At 36.5% G+C, this 25,238-nt stretch overlaps 1 protein-coding gene across 2 annotated transcripts in view; it reads right to left on the reverse strand.

Moving 5' to 3' along the window:
• The window catches only part of klc3 (kinesin light chain 3), a 21,470-nt gene extending 3,069 nt beyond the window's left edge, over positions 1–18,401 (reverse strand). Inside the window, exons 1-13 of one of the 2 annotated variants that reach the window (XM_042486946.1) lie at positions 18,297–18,401; positions 15,480–15,728; positions 14,419–14,445; positions 13,829–13,993; positions 11,412–11,487; positions 9,622–9,767; positions 9,365–9,447; positions 8,718–8,805; positions 7,646–7,747; positions 6,129–6,302; positions 5,709–5,808; positions 4,811–4,991; positions 3,259–3,325 (exon numbers count right to left, since the gene is read on the reverse strand). In XM_042486946.1, the coding sequence (XP_042342880.1) occupies positions 3,259–3,325; positions 4,811–4,991; positions 5,709–5,808; positions 6,129–6,302; positions 7,646–7,747; positions 8,718–8,805; positions 9,365–9,447; positions 9,622–9,767; positions 11,412–11,487; positions 13,829–13,993; positions 14,419–14,445; positions 15,480–15,689 (1,419 nt within the window). In that variant the 5' untranslated portion in view covers positions 15,690–15,728; positions 18,297–18,401. Of the gene's footprint in view, positions 1–3,258; positions 3,326–4,810; positions 4,992–5,708; positions 5,809–6,128; positions 6,303–7,645; positions 7,748–8,717; positions 8,806–9,364; positions 9,448–9,621; positions 9,768–11,411; positions 11,488–13,828; positions 13,994–14,418; positions 14,485–15,479; positions 15,729–18,296 lie in introns of both variants that reach the window. The other variant, XM_042486945.1, reaches the window with a different exon arrangement.
• Positions 18,402–25,238: the final 6,837 nt, after the last annotated feature.

Here is a 25,238-nt window from a genome sequence, read left to right on the forward strand (position 1 = left end):
CATAATTTAGCATGTCAAAAAATTACAGAAAATGTCATAGTATAGTATGTCAAAAGATGTCAAAATTTGACATGTCATAAAAATGGCTGAAAATGACATGTTATAGCTTGTTGAGACGTGTCATAGTATAGAAAGTGTACAAACAAAAGCCAAAATAGGCCAAAAACGTCATAATTTAGAATGTTAAAAAAAATGAACGAAAATGCCATAGTATAGTATGTCAAAAAATGTCAAATTTTGACCTGTCATAAAAATGGCTGAAAATGACATGTTATAGCTTGTAGAAACATGTCATATTATACAGTGTGGAAAAAAGTAAAAAAAAAAAAAGGCCAAAGACTTCATAATTTAGCATGTCAAAAAAAATGACCGAAAATGCCATAGTATAGTATGTCGAAAAACATCAAATTTTGCCATGTTTTGCCAATTTTGCCATGTCATAAAAATGGGTAAAAACAACATTTTATAACTTGTAGAGACGCGTCATACCATAGAAAGTGGGTAAAAAGGCCAAAAACGTGAGAATTTAGCATGTCGAAAAATTTGCCGAAAAGGTCATAGTATAGTATGTCAAAAAACATCAGATTTTGACGTCATAAAAATGGCTGGAAACATATGAAAGCTTGTAGAGATGTGTCAATATAAACAAGGTGGAAAAAAAAGGCCACAAAAGGCCAAAAACGTCATAATTTAGCATGTCAAAAAAATTAACGAAGATGTCATAGTATAGTAAGTTCAAAAAACGTAAAAGTTTAACATGTCATAAAAATGGTTGAAAATGACATAATACACCTTGTAGAGATGCGTCATAGCACACAAAGTGGAAAAAAAAGGCCAAAAAAGGCCAAAAACATTATAATTTAGCATTTCAAAAAAATGAACGAAAATGCCGAAAAACATCAAATTTTGATATGTCATGACATTGGCTAAAAACGACATATTATGGCTTGTAGAGACGCGTAATAGTATAGAAAGTGGGGAAAAAGGCCAAAAACATCGTAATTTAGCATGTCAAAAAAATGAACACAGATGCCATAGTACAGTATATAAAAAACATCAATTTTTGACGTCCTAAAAATGGCTGAAAACGCCATAGCTTGTAGAGACGCGTCATCATAAACAAAGTGTACAAAAAGGCCACAAAAGGTCAAAAACGTCATAATTCAGCATCTCAAAAAAATTACAGAAAATGCAATCATATAGTATGTCGAAAAACATCAAATTTTGATGTCATGAGGATGGCTGAAAACAACATATTATAGCCTAGAGAGACGCATAATAGTATGCAAAGGGAAAAAAAAGGCCAAAAAAGGCCTAAAACGTCATAATTAAAACGAAAATGCATGTATGTCATGTATGTATGTCGAAAAATGGCAAATTTTGACATGTCATAATAATGGCTGAAAACGACATATTATGGCTTGTAGAGACGTGTCATAATGTACAAAGTGGAAAAAAGGACACAAAAGGCCAAAAACTTCATCATTTAGCAAGTAAGAAAATGACCGAAAATGCCATAGTATAGTATGTTGAAAAATGTCAAATTTTGACGTCATAAAAATGGCTGAAAACACCATATTATAGCTTGTAGGGACGCATCATAGTATACAAAGTGGAAACAAAGGCCAAAAACGTCATAATTTAGCATGTCAAAAAAAGGAACAAAAATGCCATAGTATAGTATGACAAAAAACTGACGTCATAAAAATGGCTGAAAACGACATATTATAGATGGTAGAGACGCGTCATAGTATATACAAAGTGGAAAAAAAGGCCCAAAACATCATAATTTAGCATGACGAAAAAATTACCAAAAATGCTATAGTACAGTATGTCGAAAAACGTCAAATTTTGACATGTCATAAAAATGGCTGAAAATGACATATTATAGCTTGTAGAGACGCATCATAGTGTACAAAGTGGGTAAAAAGGCCAAAAACGTCCAAAAACGTCATAACTTAACATGTTGAAGAAATGGCAGAAAACACCATAGTATAGTATGTGAAAAAAGGGAAGTTTGACATGTCAAAAAAATGACATATTACAGTTATACTTAGACGTTTTTTAATGATTTTGGACCACATATTATTCTATGGCCTTGGGACAATTTTTTTCTAAACAATCAGATGGCGAGCCAGAACATTTTAAGAAACTGATAAAAAAATAAAATAAAATAAAGCAACTGAAATTTGCGACAGACCGCCTTATAGGCTACGCATGTGTGGGATATGAAGAGAATGGATAATAATAACTCAAGAAATAACAGAGGACATGGATAGACCCATTATGAAATTAAATCATGAATTTCATATATATAATTGAGTCATGAAATGGTCTTAATGAGCTTAGTTTTATTTCTCCGTTTCATATTGTGAATAATAAATATGTAGTCCATCATTTTAATTTTGAAAATAGCCTAACTTATTCTAATAACGATTTGATTCAATTTTACTCCTAGCTAGTGTAATCCATGTAGTTTGTATTTTAACAGTAATTTAACTAAATTTCCTTTGCGGTTCCTTTAGCAGTTTTTCACAATTTTGGACAGCATACTAAATCATTACGTCCTTTCACGATTTTGGACAACATTAAATACTAAGACTATTTTGTGTTGATTGTGGACGACATACTATAACTACGGCATTTTTCCACGATTTTGGACAACATACTATACTATGAAGTTGAAGTTTATGAAGTTTTTCATGGTTTCTGATGGAAAACTATATTACTGTGTTTTTCATGATTTTGGAGGACATAGTATCGTATGACGTTTTTTAATGGTGTGGACAACATACAACACTATGACTTTTCATGATTTTGAACAACACCCTATACTATGACATTTTACCATGATTTTGGGGACATACAATACTAGGAAGTTTTTTCATGGTTTTGGGCAGCATACAACACTATGACATTCTTAACAGTTTCTGACAACTAAGCATAGTATGACATTTTTTATGACACACTATATTATGACAGTTTTTTTCATGGTTTTGGGTGACATGCTATACTATGCTGTTTTTCACAGTTTTGGATGACATATGATGTTGTCATGATGATTTTGGTCAACATATTGTCATATGACATTTTTGTGGTTAATCTGAGTGACATACTATACTATAACATTTATCCATGAGTTTTGACCACTTACTATACAATGGCCTTTTCTTCATTTTTGACAACATGCTTTACTGCGACTTTATTTAATGATTTTTGATCACTGTTAAAACACTCAGTCACCAACAGTTTGCTCACCTGGGCACCCTCCTGACTCTCCCTGGCTCCAACATTTAGCACATTCAGAGAGTTTGCCCTCTTCATCCTGAAAAAAGGACAATACCATAAAGAACTCCCAATCTTCATAAACTGTTATTATACCACTAAACACAAAAAATGTCCTCAGTTCAGTTTGACTGATTTCTTAGAAAAAAAAGGTTATTCAGGAAAATGCACTGCTGCCAGAATCAACTACTGTTAAATTCACAATGGCAAAGAAACTAACCCAATTTTACAACACTCAAAGAATGCTTGGACTAAACTTTGCAAATTATTAAAGATTTCACAATATAGGCAAGTATATTCTTCACCTTGGAATAACCCAGCAGTAAAAGTGGGAAAAGTGATTTGTTGGCACTCCTGGTTGTGTAGTGGTATAAGAAATATAGCTGATCTTGCTGACGATAAAATACTTAGATCTTTTGAAGAACTCAGTGCACAGTTCAACCTAATCGATAAATCAGATTTCTGGAGATATTTACACATAAGGAGTATTTTAGGGAATGTAATTAACCAGTTGCCTGGGGAGGATAATATGTTAAAGCAATACTTTAAACTGCCTAAAACTAATCACAAGGCCTCCACCTTTTATAAGATAACTGCTAACTCAATATATGGAAACTGCGAGAACCTCAGACTTATCTGGCAGAGGGATTTAAATTTAAGCAATGATAAAGATTCTTGGGCAAGGATCATCTCCAGTGCAGGCTGGTTTACAAGAGAAGTGCAAGGGAACATTTTTACACTACAAGATACTTCATTGATATTATATTACACCTGTTTGTCTTCATAAAGTGGGTTTATTAGAAAATACTCAATACTAGAAATGTAAAAGACAGGAAGGCACCTTTATCCATGCAGTGTGGGCCTGCCCTTTAGTTCTGCCCTTCTGGAGAGAGATAATCAAAACAATACGAGAGTGGCTAGGTACACCTGTTCCTGAAGTGGTTCAACTTTGCCTTTTGGGAGACAGGTCATAACCTAACATCTCAAATCCAGCATTTGCTCTAGCCCTCACAGGTTTTATTACAGCTGCTAAGGTAATCCGCTGCTACTGGAAAAGTCAAGCCAGACCTGAATATAGAGACTAGGTTCAGTTAATGACAGAGAATGCACCATTTGAGTTAATGATAACCAACCTGCATAATTGTAGAGGATCACATGTGCTTGTCTGGAATCAGTTTTAGTCTTTTATAAAAGGATTAAACACGTCATAGAAGCCACATACTGTGCTATGCTGATCTTATGTGCTTTCTGCATGTACATCTCATGTCAATCTTGTCTTGCGCATATTTCTTTCTCAATGAATTACAACTGTAACACGGAGATGAGGGGAGTGGGCTTTTGTTTCTTTTACTCTGGCTCTGCCAGAGATGATGCTGTGCTTTTGTTTGGTCTGTGCTGTTTCTGTTTTTTTTGTTTGTTTGTTTGTTTTCCTCTTGTCAATTTGTGTTGATGTTGTTTAAATGAAAAACTAAAACTAAAAAACTCGTCACAGTGGAAGATTAACACCTTTGTTACAGAATATTACCCAGCATTCCTTGGGGTCGCTTCCTCCAATCCAACCCCTCTCAGCTTACGGACCAGTTTCTCGCTGCTTCTGCGTATCGACTCTCTCAGTTTGGTGAAGGAACCACTGCGCTTCAGGTTACTGAGTCCATCCTGTCCTGAAGTGCCGTCCTCAGCTCCTGACCAGCTGGGGCGACCATCGCCTGCACGACGGACGGAGAGGCAGAATGACAAACAGTAATAGAGCAATGTATGAACATGCAGTTTTTGAAAACAAGCTCTCTGTGTTGGTGTTCTTTTCACCTAATCATGCATTTATCATTATGCATACAGACAAGAATTGGTGTGCATTTTATACATTATCCTCCAGTTCATCTATGTCCATTTTGTGTTTATTTCTTTGCACTATTTTTAGAGTTTACACCTTACAAAACACTTGACCATGCATTTTTATCATTGGTCCTTAGCTCTTTTTATATATATTTACAAATTATTATATAAAAAACCTTTCTTTCCCATAATTGTGTACATAATAGCCCCGCCATTGCTTTACTATTATTATTACCATTATCTGCTGTGCTGTCCTTGTCGCTAGGTGTTATATGTATTTATGTTTAAGTACATTTAAAGTGATGCAAAAAAAAATGAGTACATTTGTTTGTAAAAGTGATTCTGATTTCAAAAGTGCATATTGTAACTGCTGATGTAGAACTTCTGCATGAACAAATTTATTACATCCCAATGCTGCAAAACAGTCTAGAGTACAGACCTTGATCAACAGGATAACTGGGGAAGAACACAGGTATTGTTCTTGGATTGTGAGCTTAAAACTTATACAAACATTTCCTTCAGTATTCTTGTGCAATTTAACATTAGAATTTTACTTTCTGCCTGTTACTGATGAAAATTTTGTTTTGTACCTTCTACAGATCCAAACTCCTTTTCATGTGCTCTGGTCAGGATCTCTTTGTAAAGAGCCTCAGCTTGTCTGTATTTCCCCTGCTTAAGGTAGCATGATGCCTGAGAAAAGAACAAAGAACCAGGACAAGTGGATGAAAGAGAGAGGTTGAGTGAGAATAAAAAGACAAAATATTATACATATTGTATTTTACATATTATATCATATATTGGAAAATATGATGTAGTTCCAATAGCAGAGTTTCAGACTTTTTAATTTGTCATCACCTTGACAGCCTTGACAATAATGTATTGAAATTTGAAACCCGTTGTAATTTGAAATAAACTCAGTGGGCATAACAAGAACAAAGGGGGGAATCACAGTGAAATGTAAAAAAACACAGCATGTCACATTTTCTTGTACATCAAGGTTTTCCTCTCACCAGGTTGTTCTTGGTCTTGGCCACGTTGGCGTCATCTGGTCCCAGTTTGCTCTGGTAAATGTGCAGAGCGCGTTCGTAGTACTGCTCCACCTCCTGGTACTTCCCCTGATTCTGACACAGCAGAGCCAGGTTGTTCAGCTGCTTGGCCACATCTGGGTGGTCTGTACCGAGAACCTGAGGGGGTGGTCATACACAAAGAACACTGTGAGAGGACAGAACAAATATTTTTTTCTATAATAATGACTGTGTAATAAATGATAAATGCATCATGGAAGAAGTATTCAGACTCTTACTGAAGTAACGATAGTGATACAACACTGTGAAAAACTACTCATGGTATTGGTTGTATGTCATGTAAAAAATTCATAGTATGGTAAGTCGTGAAAAGTAAAAGTATAGTATGCAATCAGAGTCAGAGTATACTATGCAATGAGGACTGTAATATTAGTTTACCACAAAAAACATGAAAGTATTGGACGTAATAAAAACTTTAAATTATAGTATAGCAAAAATCATGAAAAAAGCCATTGTATAGTATGTCGTCAAAATCATGAAAAAAAGTCATAATATAAAATGTCGTAAAAAATCAAGGAAAAAAGACATAGTACTGTAAGTCTTCAAAATTCCAAAACAAAGTGAAGGTAAACTATGTTGTCAAAAATCATGAAAAAAAATCATAGTATAGTATGTCATCAAAAATCATGAAAAAAGTAGTCATCAAAGATCACATAAAAAGTCAAAGTATAGTATGTTAGCAAAAGTCACATAGGAACAAAATAGTATAGTATGTCCCCAAAAAACATGACAAAATGTCACAGTATAGTATGTCATCAAAAATCACCTTTAAACTTCATATTATATGTTGTCAACAATCATGAACAAAGTTCTAGTAGTTTGTTGTCAAAACAAATAAAAGTCACAGAAAAAGTACAGAATGTCATAAGAAATTAATATACATTATATAAATATACATTATAGTATGTCATCAAAATATCATAGTATGTCATAAAAAAAAGCCAAAGTATAATATGTTGCCAAAAATCATGAAAAAACACTATAGTATGGTAAAAACTTCAAGGTATGATATGAAAAAAAAGTCACAGGGCAAAAATCACATCAGAAATCACAGGATGTCGTCAAAATTCACAAAAAAGTCGTAGTATAGTATGTTGTCAAAACTTCTGAACAATGTCATATAAGTATTAGCATTGTATGTCTTAAAAAATCATTTGAAAAAAGTCATAGTATCGTACATAAAAATGTCATATGGTTTGTCGTCAGAAATCATGGTAAAAAATCATAGTAAAGAATTTTGTCAAAAATCACACTAAGAAGTGATAGTCAGTCATCAAAACCAGTCATAGTGTAGTGTGTCATAAAAAATGTAAGAGTATAGTAGGACAGAAAAAATGTCACCGTATGGTATGTCAAATAGTTAGTATCGCATAAAAGAAAAGAAATTGCATAAACTCTGAGGATCCTCATAAGTGTAGTTATACAAATGTGTGCCCTCTTACTTTCTCTCTTATTTCCAAAGCTCTTTTACACAGCGGCTCAGCTTCTTTGTATTTTCCTCTTTTCCCATAAAGCACTGCCAGGTTGTTGAGTGTTGCTGCGACCTGCACAAAAACACACAATGTTCATTTCATACCAACTCAGTAAGTGTGACCTTAAACAACCTTAAAAACAAACAATATTTCTGGATATCATTTTAATATTTAGTATGTACTTTTTTTGCACATTAAAAACAAAACAGCAAAACATCAACAAAATAGAAGCAGATTGTGCAGGTGAGATACAGAAATCCCTTCAGGCTTATGAGAGAATCTCACCTTAAAATATATTACAAAAGCAAATAAAGAATCCTACAAGATTAAGAAATCAGATCAAGCAGGCATAGGATCAATTAAGTACAATAACAATGTCTACATTATATAGCAGAGAACATAAAATAAATGGGAAATAAAATAAATACATAAATAAAAACACAAGAATAAAATAAAATAAATGTACTGAGTGTGTATGAACCTAAGTTCGTTTGTCTACATGTGTCAGTGTATATGTTTATGCATGAGCGTGAATGAGAGTGTGTGCAGGCGAAATGCAAAAGCACATTTATGATAAGTCAGCATTTAACAAAAGAGAGAGGGACAGGAAGCCAAAAGAAGTCACATGTGAACAGTTAAGAATGTTAAGTCAAAGTTTGGTTCATCAGACAGGTCCTGAGCCTTTATATGTAATTGAAGAAGTAGACTGAAGTGCAATTTGGATATAACTATTCCAGAGTTGTGCCCCCTTATATCTTCCCTTATAGAAAATTGACAGAGACCAGTGTGAAACATTGAACATTTACAAAAGAGCTCCAGGTATCCGGCGACAAACAAGGACAGAAGCTCAGACAACAGTTACAATACATCCTGCCTACAAGATGTTCCCAGGAGACTAAACACTGGTGCAAAAAAATGATTTCAGTTCATTTATACATAGTGATAAAATGAAATGGTTAGCGAAAATCAGTCAATGTCATTCAATTGTTCCTTTCAAAGGTGTGTCAGGCTGCAGTTGGTTTATTGAAGGAGGCTAACTTACAGCTGGATGGTCCACTCCAAGAGTTTTCTCTCTGATCGCCAGCGCGTCGTTCAGTAGGTTGGCTGCTTCTTTGTATTTATTCTGGTCTCTGTAGAGAAAAACATGATGTCGCGGTTTGTCACCACAAAATAAGCTGACACATGAATACACATATTTCAGCAAAATAATATTATGCAATACATTATCCAGCGCTGTGAACAGAAAATGGAGACATTTTTAGAGCTCCTAACAACCTGAACCTTCAGTAAACAAAGTTGTAAGAAATAATCTGCTGTAATAATGCGGCCCTCAATACCACAAATATCTATATATCTATCTCTCTCTCTCTCTCTGTCTCTCAAATTCAAATTCAAATCTGCTTTATTGGCATGAATGTTTTTGTATCATTGTTGCCAAAGCAAAATAACAGATTATTAAATGAAGAAATACATTACAGAGATACATTTAAGACATATTATATACATGCTGTTTTAGTTACACAGAAACATTTAGCGTCAAGCTTGTTTCTCTTACTCAGACTTTTCTCCCCACATATATAGGGTCGTTTTTGAAAATTTGGGAAATGGATAAACCCAGGATATAAGTCATTTAATTTTTGAAAGAAATTTTCCTTTTTGTTGTGTTGTTGTCATGGTAACTATTCTCACCTGTACACCAGCGCCAGTATATTCAGCATGGTGGCTACGTCTGGGTGGGTGTGGCCTGAGGACTTCTCCAGGTCTTCTAAAGCCTGTTGAGCAATTAAAATAAAGCATTTTAAGGCAACTGTACAGAATGATTTACATTTACCAGTAGAGAAGCAGGGAAAACTTGATTTTGGGCCTCAGATTATTATGGGAACAAAACAGAAACAGTTACAAGACAGTGCACAGTGGGACCAGTTGGAGGAGACGGCCCCTCTCACCTGTTTGCAGAGCGGCACAGCGACCTCGTATCGACCTTGAGATGCGTACTGGATGACCAGGTTGTGCAGTGTTCGAAGGCGCGCGGGAATCTCGTAGCCGCCTTGCTGGGCTGCAGCTGCTGCACTGCTGTGGTGAGGCTGGGACACTGATTGGCAATAAACAGACAAATACACAAGAAATGAAAAGAGGATTTTTTTTTAATACAAGCTTCGACTTGATGTAAGCAGCAGTTCAACAAGTAACATTTTCACGAGTAACATTTAATTCATGAAAGACTATTGTAATATTCTGGGTATCACTCTGGGCATTTAGCTTGGAATTTGTCATTTTTATTATTTCCCACCTGATGATGTAAGTTTTACCATACTTGGCATTTGGACAAAACACATGCTATTTCCACTCGATGCACTGTCACAATCAAAGGTGCTGCAAATCATTGACATATTCCAGGCTGTGATAATCGAAAAAAATCTACTTTGCATGTAATATAGTGAAAATATATATATATATATATATATATTTATTTATTTTTTTTAATTTATTTTTAAATCTAAAAACATAGTGGCATCATGACAAAAACCTGGGAATTGAAGGGATTAATTAGAACTGATGTTGGTTAACAAAGCAGCTCAATGAAAGTAGAAAATCCTATAATGGTATAATATTTTTAAAGCTTGATTTTGAAAAGTGCATTTTGTGTGCAGAGCGATATGAGTGTGTTTAATATTAAAGCGGGTTAAACAACAAATGTAATTATATGAATGAATCATATTAAAATCATGTGATACTCTGAAGAGAACCCCAGTGTGCAAACTCATTATCACTGCATGTGATGTAGATGCTAAAATTTTACCACAGCGTGAAATGTCTTTGCTGTGTGTTGAGAGAGTGAGAGAGTTGTTACTCAATATAAGCAGCAGCAACACAGTTACACTCTGAGTTTTATTGAGGGAGAACTCAGTAGCACACCTCTATTTGTCATGTCAAGGAAATTATGTTAAATTGTTTTTTGTCTTGTGTCTATGTTGTCTTGTGATTTCCTGTTTTATTTTGAAATCCTAACTCTCCTCTCGTTTCAGGTCACCTACTTCCTCCCTTTGTGTGTTTTCCCGCCAGTGTGATTGTCGACCCCACCCTGATTGTCTCCACCTGTTTCCCCTTACCTTGTGTATATATAGTCCGCGTCTCCGTTTGTTTTGTCTCGTCTGCCAGTGAACGAGCGCCTTATTAATGTCCAAGTCAAAGTTTTTGTTGCTCCTCGCTCAGTTGCTTTGTTCAGGTTTGAAACCTATTTTCCTTTGATACTTTGTTGAACTCTAGTTTTTTCATCCACCTCATTTGAGTGATTTTTTTGTTGATACTTTGTTTCCTCTTTTGAGAGATTTTTTTTTGTTACTTTTCCTCTTCGGAGTGATTTTGAGTTTTTGCTTCTGCCTTTGTAAAGACTTTACTGCTGCCTTTAAAAATAAAGTGTTTTTTGACTTTTTGATACCTGGTGTCGTGCATTTGGGTTCAATTCCAGTTCAGTCTTGTCACTATTAAGTAATTTATTTACACATAAACATCATGCGTGAGAGACATTTTCCTAGCACTATTTCTACCCATGCAGTACATTGGAGTTTTATTCTCTGAGCTTTTGAGACTTCCACCATCCTAATAAAAAACAAGGTGACTGGAAGTTGATGCTTACCCATTAACATTCAACCTAACTTTTAGCCCAATGGGACATTTATACTGTGAATGACTGAAGGCAAGCAGTATACTTCTGTTAGAAACATTAAAGTCTTACTCTGTGATTGTTCCTCGTCCTCGGCAGGGAAGAGGTCATCCAGAGACTCCTTGGTGGAAGATGTGTCTTTGTCATCCTGAAGTGATAAATAAATACACTCAGCAAAGATGGAACTGCAGATAAGTTTTCTCATCATATTTTCAATTTTTCTCAATGTGTACAGTATATAATGAGGGAGACAACTCTGATTTGAAACTAACAGATTAATACTTTTATACCAACAAATAATCAAACTGTGCGAAACGTTTAAGTCAGGGTACCCCCCAGGGTTCTCAAAATTGAACTTTTTTAAAGACATTTTTAATACAGCCTAGAATGAAATTTAAAATGGCAACTTCAAGGCCATACTGGTTAACGTCCAAAGGATATAATGATAAATCAGAATCTATTTTAAGACCTAGAAGTAATTATTTCCTGAAACTCAACTGCAATAAATCAGAAAAGTTCATAACTGGCCCTAAATCCCTCCTCCCAGGACTTCTCTCTTAGCATCTACGGCCACACAGTCACACCCACCCCTCTAGTTTACATCATCCTGGATCCCACTCTCCTTCAAATCTCACATCAAAAACATCACCAAAACGTCCTTCTTTCACCTCCGTAACATTGCATGTCTTTTACCCACCCTCTCCTCCTCCGCTGCAGGAACTCTTGTTCACGCCTCCATAACCACTAGACTGGACTATTGCAATAGCATCCTTTCTGGCCTCCTCTCCACTGACCTCCAAAAACTACAGTATGTTCAGATCTCAGCTGCCCGCTTGCTCACACGCTCCTGCTCCAGAGAACACATCACACCCATCCTTCTAGCTGGCTCCCCATACAGCACCCAATTCGCTTCACCTTCTAATACTCTAACTGTACTCTAACAATATTAAAAGGTATTTATTTGTTGCAATAAGTGTCCAAACTCTTCTTAATAGCCTCACATTGTGCCTTTTGGTCACAACAAAAAACAAAGCTCAGTAAGTGGATACACATATAACAGAAAATATATATAACACCCAATGGCTTTGCAAAGTGTGTGACTGTAGCCTACTCTTATAAAATGGAGTGAAAAAACTGTGTGTTTGTCACGTGTAAAAATCCCAACTCTTGTCAATGGCCTAACATCGCGCCTTTTGATCACAAAAGCTCCAATTAAACTGAAGCTGACTCAATAATAAGTAAGACATTACCTGAGGTAGATTGGGATCAGAAATGCAGCAATACACTGCACTTTCTGTGAAGTGTTTCAGTGAGTGTCCTGGATATAAGCTTTATGGAGCTTTTTTGAAAATGTTTCCGTTGGGCAACAAAACCACCATCAGACCAAAATATACCTACATACTGTTGCATGTGTTAACCAAATATAGTTTGCATCCATGTTTGTCCAGATTCATATGTAGCCGGGACAGCTGAAAATGCTTCAAATATGGATTTTGTTGGAAAGAAGCTAAATATCCTAAAACATGGGTACTTCGCAGAGATCTTCCCTCTGGCAGCACAGAAGAACCAGCACAGTTTAGCATCACCAATTCAGATTCTGACAAAATATATCCCTCTCTGTTCCTGAGTTATGACGCTGAATAGAGGCCAGAAAAGTGTTTTTGCATTATGCAACATTATGATGACACAGTAGAGCTCAGACTTAAAAGACGAAGAAGAAGACGAAGACAAAGAAGAGAAGAAGAAGAGAGGAAGAAGAAGATGAAGTTGTGAGTATGTTTATGTGAAGGTAATCGTTGTCACAATGAATGACAATTGTCACAACAATCAGAAAATAACATTTCATTTTATCTTTAAAGAGGTGGATTTTTGGATATATAATTTCAGCACATCATTACATCTATTCAACATTTGTGTGAAATTCATAATTAGCCTATGAGTGCTTCAGTTATGGTCAAAAACACGTTTTATGAGGTCACAGTGACCACCACCAAATTCTAGTCTCTTTTTTTGACATTTGTGTCAGATTTGAGGAAATTCCCTTTTTGAGATGTTGCATTCACATGAATGATGGCTGTCGCTGAACCGGAGGCATTAAAACTCACAGGCCTTAAACCTCTTGCAGATTTAAAACCTAAAAACTTTTTCGGGTTTGAGTCAGATCAGGTTTGTATTTCCAGCCTGCTTTCCCTGAATACACACACAGAACATCCCGATACAAGCCATGCTTCAAGGGGTTAAAGAAAGAGCAGACTTCTACGCATTTGATCCTGTGATACTTTAATATATGGTTGGGGGGTGACGTAAGGATAGCAAACTCTTCCTGAACCAACACACACACACACACACACACACACACACACACACACACACACACACAAACACACACACACAGACACAGACACACAGACACAGACACACAGACACACACACACAGACACACACACACACACACAGACACAAAGACACAGAGTTTGTCGTCTCCTCACCAGCTGTGGCTCCTCCATGTCGTATTTGCGTATGGACGACATGAACTGCAGGTGTCTGTTCTGCTCCTCCAGTGTGACCACCTCCTGCTCCCTGTCCTGCAGTCGCTGCTGAGCGCCTGCCAGCTCGTCCCTCAACCACTGATTCTCCTGACAGAGACGACGCACCTGAGGAGGAGCACAGGTTGAAAGAGAAGGTAGAGATGACAAGGAAGGGGGAGGTGAAAGAATGTAGGAAAGAGAAAGAGAGAAATAGGGTAAAAGTAAAGGAAAGATGATGTAGAAAGTGTGTAGAGAGGGAATGGACAGGAGGAGAAAAGAAAAGACAGAAAGGGAGAAGGAAGAGAGGAATGAGTAGTTGGAGATGTGGAAAGAGGCAGAGTAAAAGAGGACAGAGGCGTGAAAGGGGGTTATGAGTAGAAGAGAAAACATAAAAAAGGATTTAACAGTCAGTTTGCTGAGTCATGTTTAATTTCATACAGCACTTTCATAGAGTTAAAAAAAAAGTGTCAGAAAATCTCCCATCTGTTCATCATCTCTTCTCTCCTTCTTCTCTTTAAAACAAACAAAAAAAACTTCCTGTGAAAACTCACCTGAGCACGCAGCTTCTGTTTCTCCGCCTCCAGTGAACCCAGATGAGCCGACAATGCCATCATCACCTCGAGGGACGACAAGCATGACGTACAAATCAGAGACACCTCAGACATCAAACTAACATGAAAAGCGATTTAAGGCATATTTTCCAACTTAAAATATTATTTTATTTACCTTAGGGCAGAACTATTATAGACTTATTAACATGTGTAAGTATATTTGCACTTTTGCACGTCTGTATGTGTGCGTGTGTGTGTGTGTGTGTGTGTGTGTGTGTGTGTGTGTGTGTGTATGTGTATGCATGCATTAAGGGTCGATCAATATTGGTTTTTCAGAGCCGATACTGATTTTAGTACTTAATGAGACCAATACCGGATATTTGGAACCGATATACATTTACAAAGAAAAAGGAACATACTGTATTTCTGTCAAAATTTAGAATTTGGCATATAACAAACTCCAACACAAAACTTTGTTTAAATGCCTTTAGCAAATGTTTAATCAAAACTGAAACTTTCAACATCAAATACAGCAAGTTCCCAGCACCTTTTTTTTATTAAGTTCAGTGAAAATTTTTATAAAAAATGAATGAATACATTTAGTTCCCTGAGATTAGAAGTAAATGTTCCTCCCGTGCTGACTTTCTTTGCATGTATTGCAGACTGCCTTTCCTGGCAATTTTTCATTAATTAAATTTTAATGGCAATCATTAAAATAAAACGCAGATATAGTTAATGGCCAAACAGCCGAATATCGGTCTCAATAATTGGCCAAGCCGACAATCTGTCGACCCCTAAATTGCATATGTGCATGCAGCTTTATAAATGTATTTTTGTGCAGATTTTGCTTTTATTAAAAAGGATCTTCCCCTGGCTTTATGATTTGTTTTGAATTCATTTTGAGCATGTTTTTTGTCCAGTGGACTCATATGAATATCTAATACTGTAGAGACATGGCTGATTGCGTTAGAAACTAAAAGTTGCTACAATGTGCTGCAGTGTTATAGCGGCTTAATCACAGAAAATATGTCATGACGGCTTTGCCTCTATTCTCCTCGTACCTGTGCCTCGCTCAGGCCCAGCTCTATGCTCTCCAGTGATTGGCGGATGATGTCGCTCTTCTCCTGCTCCACGCTGCCACTCTCTGGCGCCGGCCGTCTCTCCATTGCCTCATGCAGGTTCTCCAGCAGACTGCAGTTCTCTCCTCTCAGCGCCTCCAGCCCAGCGATCACCTGCTGCGTGTTGCTCAGAATCTCCTCTGCCGACAACATGGCTCCAACTCCGAGGTTGCTCCTCTCACAACAACTGACCTGGGAACAGCACAAAGTAGCAGCAGTATTAGTTTTCGTGTTAAAGGTGCTGTAGTAGTAGACAACCCTGTCTTCCAAAATTTGAGGAATGTTTTTGTTTTTCTGTAGCACAACTTTGCATACAAACAAACTTAAATCATATCTGCAAATATTTCTTAATTGCAGTATTTAAAAGTCAGTATCTCAATCTTTCAGTGTCAGCTTGGCTTAAACTCAGCTGATGAATGCAGTCTCACTCCAGTGGTCCTGAGTTGGGGCTGGGCAATTATTCATTCATCATTCATTCATTATCCGTAACCGCTTATCCTGTTAAGGGTTGCAGGGCTGGAGCCGATCCCAGCTGACACCGGGCGAGAGGCGGGGGACACCATGAACACACTGCCAGACTATCACAGGGCTGACACACACAGACAGACAACCAATCACGCTCACATTCACACCTGTGGACAACTTAGAGTCACCAGTTGACCTGCACATCTTTGGACTGTGGGAGGAACTCCATGAAAAACCTTGCTGACACGGGGAGAATATGCAAACTGTACACAGAGGGCCCCCAGCCAGCCAGTGCGTTCAAGCCTGGGACCCTCTTGGTGTGAGGCAACAGTGCTAACCACTGCACCACCACGCTGGGAAAATTACTGAATTTATCAATTAATCAAATTTTATTTCCAATTACAAATCTGTCTTCCAACGATTATGAAAACAAGGTGATTGAGATAAAATGGTTACTGTGCCAATTCTGTTTCACAATGATGCTCTTGTTTTGTCTTGTGTAAAAATCCAGTGAAGCCTTTTCCTTTACTTTAAAATCCACTGATAAAAATCAATTAATGCATGATGTTTCCAAATTCAATAAGTAATCATGTTACATTGTAGTGATGTCAATACTGACCATGATTCTGATTTTTGCCATACAGGAGCTGCCCTATCCCGAGTCATTTGATAAAAGCAAAAGCCAACATTTAAGACATAATTAAGTATAAACAGTGGAAGATATTTGGATGTTGAGTGGGCCAAGAGACATAAGAAACTGAATGAGTGGGTTAACTGCAGGATGAATCTGATTTTTTTTTTTTTTTTTTTTACCTCTTATTTGTATTTATTTATTTATTATTATTGTTTGTACAGCCCTTTGAGGCTTGCTATGTGATAGGGCTATAATGAGTTTTAACTTAACCACCCTGTAAAGCACTTTGGCTTGCCTGGGAAGGGATATTCAAACTGCTTTGCTTTGGGGCCACTTTTAAAAAATTACAAGAGGCCAGGACCCAGTCGCAATAGCCCCATACATGTTTCTAGGATTTTAAGACGTTTCTAGAAATTTATGGAGATTTAAGGATTTTTGCATGTTTCTATGATTAGAGATTTCTTGGATTTTAGGAAATTTCTCAGATTTGAGGACATTTATAGGATTTTAGGACATTTCTATTTTAAAACATTAGGAGCTTGGCTGGGATCTCTGTTGTGGGTTTGGGGGATTCTCCAATGGCACTTTTTTTTATGATAAACAAGCTCTATTTTGATGCTGACACCCTATGTATACTAAAAATGTAAAAACATTTCTCAGTTTTTTTTATTGTGAATTAGAAAATGATTGTCACCTGGCACCCCATCGTGGGCCACGTTTGGCCATAAGTTGAGTATCACTGCCTTCCAGGATGAAATCTGCTATTTGCCTTGCCCTTTTCTAGCCTGTAGACTGATTTATTATTGACTCATTAAAGTCACTTCAGTCATTAGATAGAGTTCACTATATATATATATCATTGTACAAAAACGTTCAAACATGTTTTTTACCCAAATACTGTTTCCATCCAAGGACTAAAATTCAATACTTTTACTTCTAATATTCAGTACTGAGAAGCTGCAGAAAATAAAACGATCACAGTTACAATACAAGCTGTCAGCAACTTTACAGTCAAACACATGATGGTTTTCAGTTCCCCCTTCTCTGAGAGAAGTGAGCATATGTTATAAATTGCGGTTTACTAAACCAGATTATTCTATTGGCTTGGTTCTATTCTGTCACAAACGACCTCAATCTTGTCCAAATATTCACAAGACACACAGTCCAACACTGAACACGGACATGTGCTATAAAACAAAAACAACACAGTTGAACAACTATTTATCCATCTGACCATCCAGTGACACAAAAGCTACATGTAAACAATAATTTAGTCTCTTCTTAAATATTTTTAGTTAACTGCGGATTCCATTAAGCATTCAAATATATGAAAAAACACACATATAGCCCCCACACACAGTCTCCATGTGCTTTGCTTTACTGTGGGCGCAACATGCCTAAGGGTCAGTTTACCAGCATGTCAGGAATAATGTTTTCTTATGCAAATTTAAACCCAACACAAACCTCTCTGCTGATATCATGACGACTGCGTCACGTTACGAGATATTTTAATTAATTTGTTGGTGGACACATAATCGGATACATTGTACAACAACAAGTGGTCGATAATTATGCTCTGAAACACGATGTAAACACTCAGAAAAACACTCAGGCGAGCTTCATCTCAGATCCACATGAACAAAAAGTTATTTATAGCCTACCTGCTAAGTCCAGGCTCCCGCGGCGTGGTTTCCTCTTTTTGTCCACTCTGAGCTTATATTATTATTTTTATTTGGAAAGCGGAATCGGTCATATGCAGGGAAACATCTCTGCTGCTCACTGTATATTTCAGTTTATTGACTGTTAAACAGGTGGGACGGTAAAAAGTAGAAAGCTGTAAATGATTCACCTGCTGCCTCCTCGGCTCTCAGCTCCTCCTGTCAACACAGTTAGCATCAAGCTAGCACAACAACAAATCCAATTTCCGCTTGTCACCTTCAAAGTAAAAGACTAATCAAAAGATACCGACGGGTTTTTTTTTTTTTTTTTTTTTACAACTTATCTAAATATTATTCCAAACATAAATTTTAAGGTCCAAAAATAGTTAACATGGGGGGAAAAATTGATACAGCATATATATTGTTATATTGTATCGCTATATCAAGTTTTTAATCGTAGAATTTATTAATAGTTTAAATACAAATTAATTTTTATTAGCATGCAAGAATAATAGAATCAATTGCTTTTTCATTCCACTAGATACAATTTGCTACCATTAAAATGACTTTGGTGAGACTGAAATCTTTCTCCCACATAAAACGTGATGACAATGTTACCTTTTGGGTACACAACTTTCGGCTGAAAAAAAGTTATTAAATCTTATAATATTGCAATGTATGTAATTGCAATATTCAGGTTCAAATGAATGCAACCTGTACAGCAGCAAAATGACACATACACATTAATGCAGCAGACATATTAATCCCAAAACATTCCCTGACAGCAAATATTTTACTGTAAAATGAAAAAAATTAACTTTTGATACTTGATACTACTTGATACTATTTCTCTGTTAATACTTACATACTTTCTGGTAAGATTCTAAATGCAGCACTTGTATTTGTAGTGGATTTTTTTGTGTATGTGATATCAATACTTTTACTTGTAGTAATATTGGATATGTGTGTCTAAAAAATTACTTGTAATAATAAAATAAATTAGATATCTCATAAATTGAACCATGATGCATCATTTACTAAAATTTCAAACATATTTGTTATCTGGCAACAAGAGTGATGTTATCTCGCCTCTGATATGGCAGTTGTTCTGTACACCTAATGCGTCCAATAATCTTTATTTAAGCTTTAGTATTTTAAGTTCAACCTAATGTGTAAATGGGCAGTTTAATTCTAATTCTAATTCCAGGTCAAATTTCAACTGTACTCATTAATTTAATACTTCACCTACGAGTAATACTGCTGCTACTACTATTAATAATAACAATAATAACAATAATAAATAATAATAATAATAATAATAATAATAATAAATAATAATAATAATAATAATAATAATAATAATAATAATTGTATTTATATGGCGCTCTCACAATATAAAATATATATATTTTAAAACAGCGCTTTTATTTTGAAGGCAAAGTCTCATGATTTGTTGAATTGGTCCAGTTATGTCCATGTGCATTGACGCGTCTGAAGAGCTTACCTGATCCTATATTTCCCACCATACACCGCGGCACCGGGGCAGATTGCCCATGATGTCCTGGGAAAGGGTTTTTTTTTTTTTTTTTTTTTTTACTCGGATGGTGAAGACATGACCCGCCCCACTCTGCCTCTGATTGGTTTACAGAGATATTTTTTATCTAATCCTAACCAATCCCACTCCTCTTGCCTAAACCTCACCAATCCAACTAACGAGGGCAGACTGTCTGTGTGTTTATGATGTGTAATGTAGGTCCACTAGATGAAGAAAGGTGGGCACAACTTACACAGTTTAAAAATGATTTAAGCTAATACTAGCAATTTAGATTCAAGGCAGTCAGCCAGCAGGAGTCTAGCCTGGATTATATTAGATTTTTATATAGATTTCATAGATTATTATATGTATAAATAACTCAGCATCATAGATACAATCTCATGTGACATTATATTTACTATAAATATTACCTTGCGGTAAAGTCAGTCAACTCTGGAGCGATATTTAGCTAATTTCTCAGTGAGCTAGCTTAACATATTTGCGATTTGAATCAACAGATTCATTACAATCTCTAGATTCATATGATATAACTGAATTTGCACTAGCTGTAAAAGCTAGCGTGCTAATGCCCTACAAACACAGCTTATTTAATTTGAAGTATGATTATTTCCATAGTGTTAAAGAAGTAAACTAAGAATTGAGGGGGATAATTCCAATTTTAGAGTCATAGCATCAAGTGTGGCTGAATCTGATGAAGGTCTACTGGAGTTTTTGGAGTTTTTCACTTTGAGGGGTCAGATTATACCAAATAAACCCTTTTTATTCAACAAGTCACTTGGCATCAAATAATCTTGTTTAAAGAGGTGGGCAGTCTGAAGGGCAATATTGTGCATGGTAGGCAGGTAAAAAGCATATGCTCATTATTGCTATGTAAAGGCAGTGAAATTTGGGAAATCTTTTTTGGTATTTTGAGTTCAGGTAAACATACAGGCCTCTAGTGGTTGTCAATTGTCTACTCCAAACTGATGGCAGAGATGTGATGTTAAAATGTGTCTCTGTGTTTGTAAAAATAAATATCAGTATATATCATATATCCTTTAGTAAATATCAAGTTATAGTTGTTTATTGCTTTTAATGGGTCATTAGATAATGCAGTGCGGTTATAACAATTGTGCAGGGTTGGCTTGGGCCATGGTGATGGGGCCCAATGAGATATATTGTCATGGGACTCAGAATTCCTGGCGACACTCCTGCGCTCACGCACATGCGTCAGTAATAGTCATGGAAACTGAACATGTTCTAAGGAAGTTCAATAGAAGCATTTGCACTTGGGCTTGATACCAGTTGACCTGCAAAACCCGTCTGCTGTAAAGTTAGAAACAACTTCTACATTAGAAATCGTTGGATATCTGAGCTGAAAACTACACCTGAAGGGACCTGCTGAAAGATGGCGTCCGGACCCCCGCGGAGGAGCACCTGCTGGTCCGTGTCAGGCGCTGGATCACCTCCTATTCTAGTAAGACACCTTGTAATATCCTGTTTAATGTATGATTTATTAAATGTGTGCATACTTAGAGGGATTCATTGATTATTGCTACTCATATAGCCCACTTGAAGAGAATTTCGCCCAAAAATGCCTTTGATTATAGTAAGTTATTGAATTTGAGGATAGTCAATTAACAAAATGCTAACTGACCTGTTAGAAAACACAGCTTTTGGTGAATCTCAATGTTTTCAGTGTAAAATGATTTTTTTATGACTAGACTACTAAATTTGGCGGGAGAAGCGCGGAATATGGTGATGATGGTGTAGTGATTCTGAAACACTGATATTTTTGTTTGATAATTGTGAATTTTCCAAAATCATCGAAATCTACTGAAACAAAATGGCGCCGGGGCCATTTTTTCAAATAATGACAAACAATAAGTTTATCTTGTGCGCCATGGAGACGATGGAACGTTTAGGGGCAAGCCCTCGCGCAGGTGTAAACAAACCGAGGTCTGTTTCTCTGTGTGGAGAGTTGCGACTGCTTCTTAAAGTGTATCGAGAGATGTCTGCTCACTTTGAGCTACAATATGTCACATTAATGAACTTTTTTTAAAAAAAAATCCCAAAAGTGCAAAATCAGATCAATATAGTTATGGTTCTCAGTGTAAATGAAAGAGATGAATCAATTAAGTGTTTAGTGGCTGTTGGACGTAAAACTGTTCAGCCATCACTCAGAGGTGGTACCTGACATGTTAGTCTTGTCACAACATTGAAATATGCTTTGCTCGTTCCTGTGATATTTTTTTATGAAAGGAATGGGTGAGTTATTTGTCATGCTGTGACTGTACGCATCCTGCGTCCAAAAGTGCCACCGTTTCCCCCGCGCCGCATGATTTGCAACTTGTAATTTGAGAGGGTGAGGTTACAAATATCAAAAATGAGAAGAGTGAGTCGAGAACCAGATGTTTTGGTGTAATTATTTTAGCAAAAGTCCTGCTTTTGATTGCTTATGATTTAATGAATGTGCCCACGTTTTATCGTGCGTAATTGCGCATTCAGGTCTGTGCACTCAAACCTTTTGGCCATACATCTCAGTATTTTACCAAGCTTATATTGGAGGCAATGGCATCCTCGTTAAAGCCACACAGTTCCCACAATTATTCCTGTAAAAGGCTGAGTGTTGATTGAGATGAGAGTGGTTTGACAGGCAGTAGCTGTGCGCGCCCTGCGTCCAAAGTGCTACAGTCTCCTCCGCGCCGCATGATTTGCAACTCATAAATTACGAGAGACAAGGTTATTAACATAACTAATAAGTGAGCCGAGAAGCACATATTTTGATGTGATTATTTTTGGAGAAGCCCTGTTTTTGACTGCGCATGATTTAATGAAGGTACTCAGGTTTTATTATGCGTAATTGCGCACGCAGGTTTGAGCGCTCAGTCGTTTTGGCTACAGCTCAATGTTTTACACAGCTTATATTGGAGGGAAGGCCATCCACTTAAAACACACAGTCCCCACCGTTAATTTGGTAAAAAGCGATTTTTGATTGGTATGAGAGAGTCTTGTCATGCAGTAATTGTGCGCGTCCCGTGTCCAAAGTGCCACCGTCACCATGCGGCAAGATTAGGTACTCATAAATTGGGAGAGCAATGTTAATAGACGCAATTAGTTAGCTGAAAAACACAAATTTGTGTGTTGCAATGTTGCTGTTGTAACTTAAAAATAACAAGTAAAATTAACTTTATCTAAGTGGTCGCAACTTCAGTAAACCATCTGTTTTCTGCTGGTTGCAAACAAGTCAATCATATTTGTATATGTTAAAAATGTTAAGAAAACAGAACTGGCAACTTCATCACTGAAAAAAAAATCCTCCATGTCATGATCAAGTTAAGTCACATTAACTAGTTTTACTGAAGTTCTACCACTCAGAAAGCGGTAGATAACTTCACTTGCCATTTTTAAATTCCAACAGCTTCACAAAAATTAAGTAAATACAGCTCAATTTGAAGTAAATTTAGAAATTACATAACATAATTTAAGCGTAATAGTTTAATGTTGCTTTTAAGGCAGTCTGTTTCCTATATTTTTTTAAAGCAGCATCAACCTGTTAGATTTTTACGGTGTGACTGGATAAAACTCAACCCCAGTCACTTCAGCGCCTCTGTCTCTTATTACTGCTTCATTGTGCTCTTCAAACTGCAAATACAAATTATTATGATTTGGGTCAATTCCTCACTGTTTAAAGTGTTCTGCTGGAGACAGTCATTGTCTGATTTAAATGTTAATGTGTCTTCACAGCACTGCAGTCTGTCAGCTTTCACCTCCATAGTCTCTAAGAGTCAAAGGATGCATGTAAACTTTGAAGGAGTGGGAAATAATATGGGCGAGTTGTGCCGATTGATAATTGATGATAATGACATGAGAGCACATACTGATTGGCAGCTTGTGTCCAATCAAAATAAATCTAGCATCTGGCATTGTTTGTGGCTTTTCTACAAAGCGCTTGTAATTAATCAGATAAAAAAAATAATTAACCATTTAAATCCTGGACAAACAATAGTTCCCGTGATTCATTCAGGTGCCTTTCACATGCATTTAATCCTCTGAAACATGAACAAATTTGGATCAGTTTCTTTTGAAAACATGGGGGAGAGAAAGGTAACTGGCAACTTGGCATCAGATTTCGCACATATTGCAAAAAAATAGCAGAAGGTGACAGGAAAATGACCTGAAAATTTGCTTTTAAAAAACAGAACAGGAGCTGAGTGTTAGTGTACTGTATACATTTTTATCCATATAGTGTGCTTAACCATACTTACTCAAAAATGGAAACAATGTTTTATTAACTATTCTTTATCATACTTTACTTTTATCCCACGCCACCACCTGAGCTGCTGCTGTTCACTGTGAACTCAGAAAGGCGAGTACAAGATTCTGACTTGTTACTCTGTAAATCTGGTCCTTCATGTAATTCAATATTTTCAATAAAGCAAATATTATTTGTCTTGCTAATTTATTATTTCTCTTTCTCCACCACCCGAGCTGCTGCCCTTCACTGTGGTCCAAAGGGTGAGTGAGATCTTGAATTACACAAAGATAAATAAAGTCATGTATGTTACTGTGTAAACTAGCCATGTATGCACCTGTTTACCCTCCTATTATCACTTTTTTTAATAAATCAAATATTTTCTGACTTCCTCTCAGTCCGCAAGGTGATGGAAGAAAGCAACAGAGACTTGGTGTTCCTGCTGCACATCCACTGTTACCTTGACAACAGAGAGGAAATGCTTACATCCGTCCCACAGGACAAGCTGGAGAGCAGACAGAGGTAACAGTTAATGAAAACATTAACAGACTTTTTCCTGCAAGTCTTGATATTACTTATTGAATGATTCAAATGTAATTAATGTCACTCATTCTATTGTACTTTAAATAGTTATTATTCATTTATTTTATAGAGACTCAACCTTCCTGCAACACAGCCAGTGTCACCTCAACAAGACAGCTGCAGAGAAGTCGTCTGTGTTTCAAATAAGTGAGTATCTTTATATTACAGAAATAGCAACACATCAACATATACTTATGATATGTCTTATGACTAACATCTTAAAATACACTGTGTTATAGTGAGTGTTTTCTAAACTAAAAATACCCTGTGACAGATTAATGATGTTAAATTACTTTATTAACTTTATTTTGGTTAACATTGATGCCGCCAGCAGAAATTGTGTTATATTTCCTTCTCACATGACACAAAGAGCATAAAAGATGGATTTGTTGTTGCAGGACAGGACTCCTTGTGTCCACGAACTCCTGAGAGTGGATGGGAACCAAACCACACTAAGTCGCCATCCCAACCATCCACTGAGCACACACCGTCACACTCATCTGTAAACCTCAGTGGTTTACTAATGCATTCAATAAAACACTCAGAAATATAAAGTGACTCTATGTATTATCAG

Source organism: Plectropomus leopardus, chromosome 5 (assembly GCF_008729295.1).
Source record: "Plectropomus leopardus isolate mb chromosome 5, YSFRI_Pleo_2.0, whole genome shotgun sequence".
Taxonomy (NCBI): Eukaryota; Metazoa; Chordata; class Actinopteri; order Perciformes; family Serranidae; genus Plectropomus; species Plectropomus leopardus.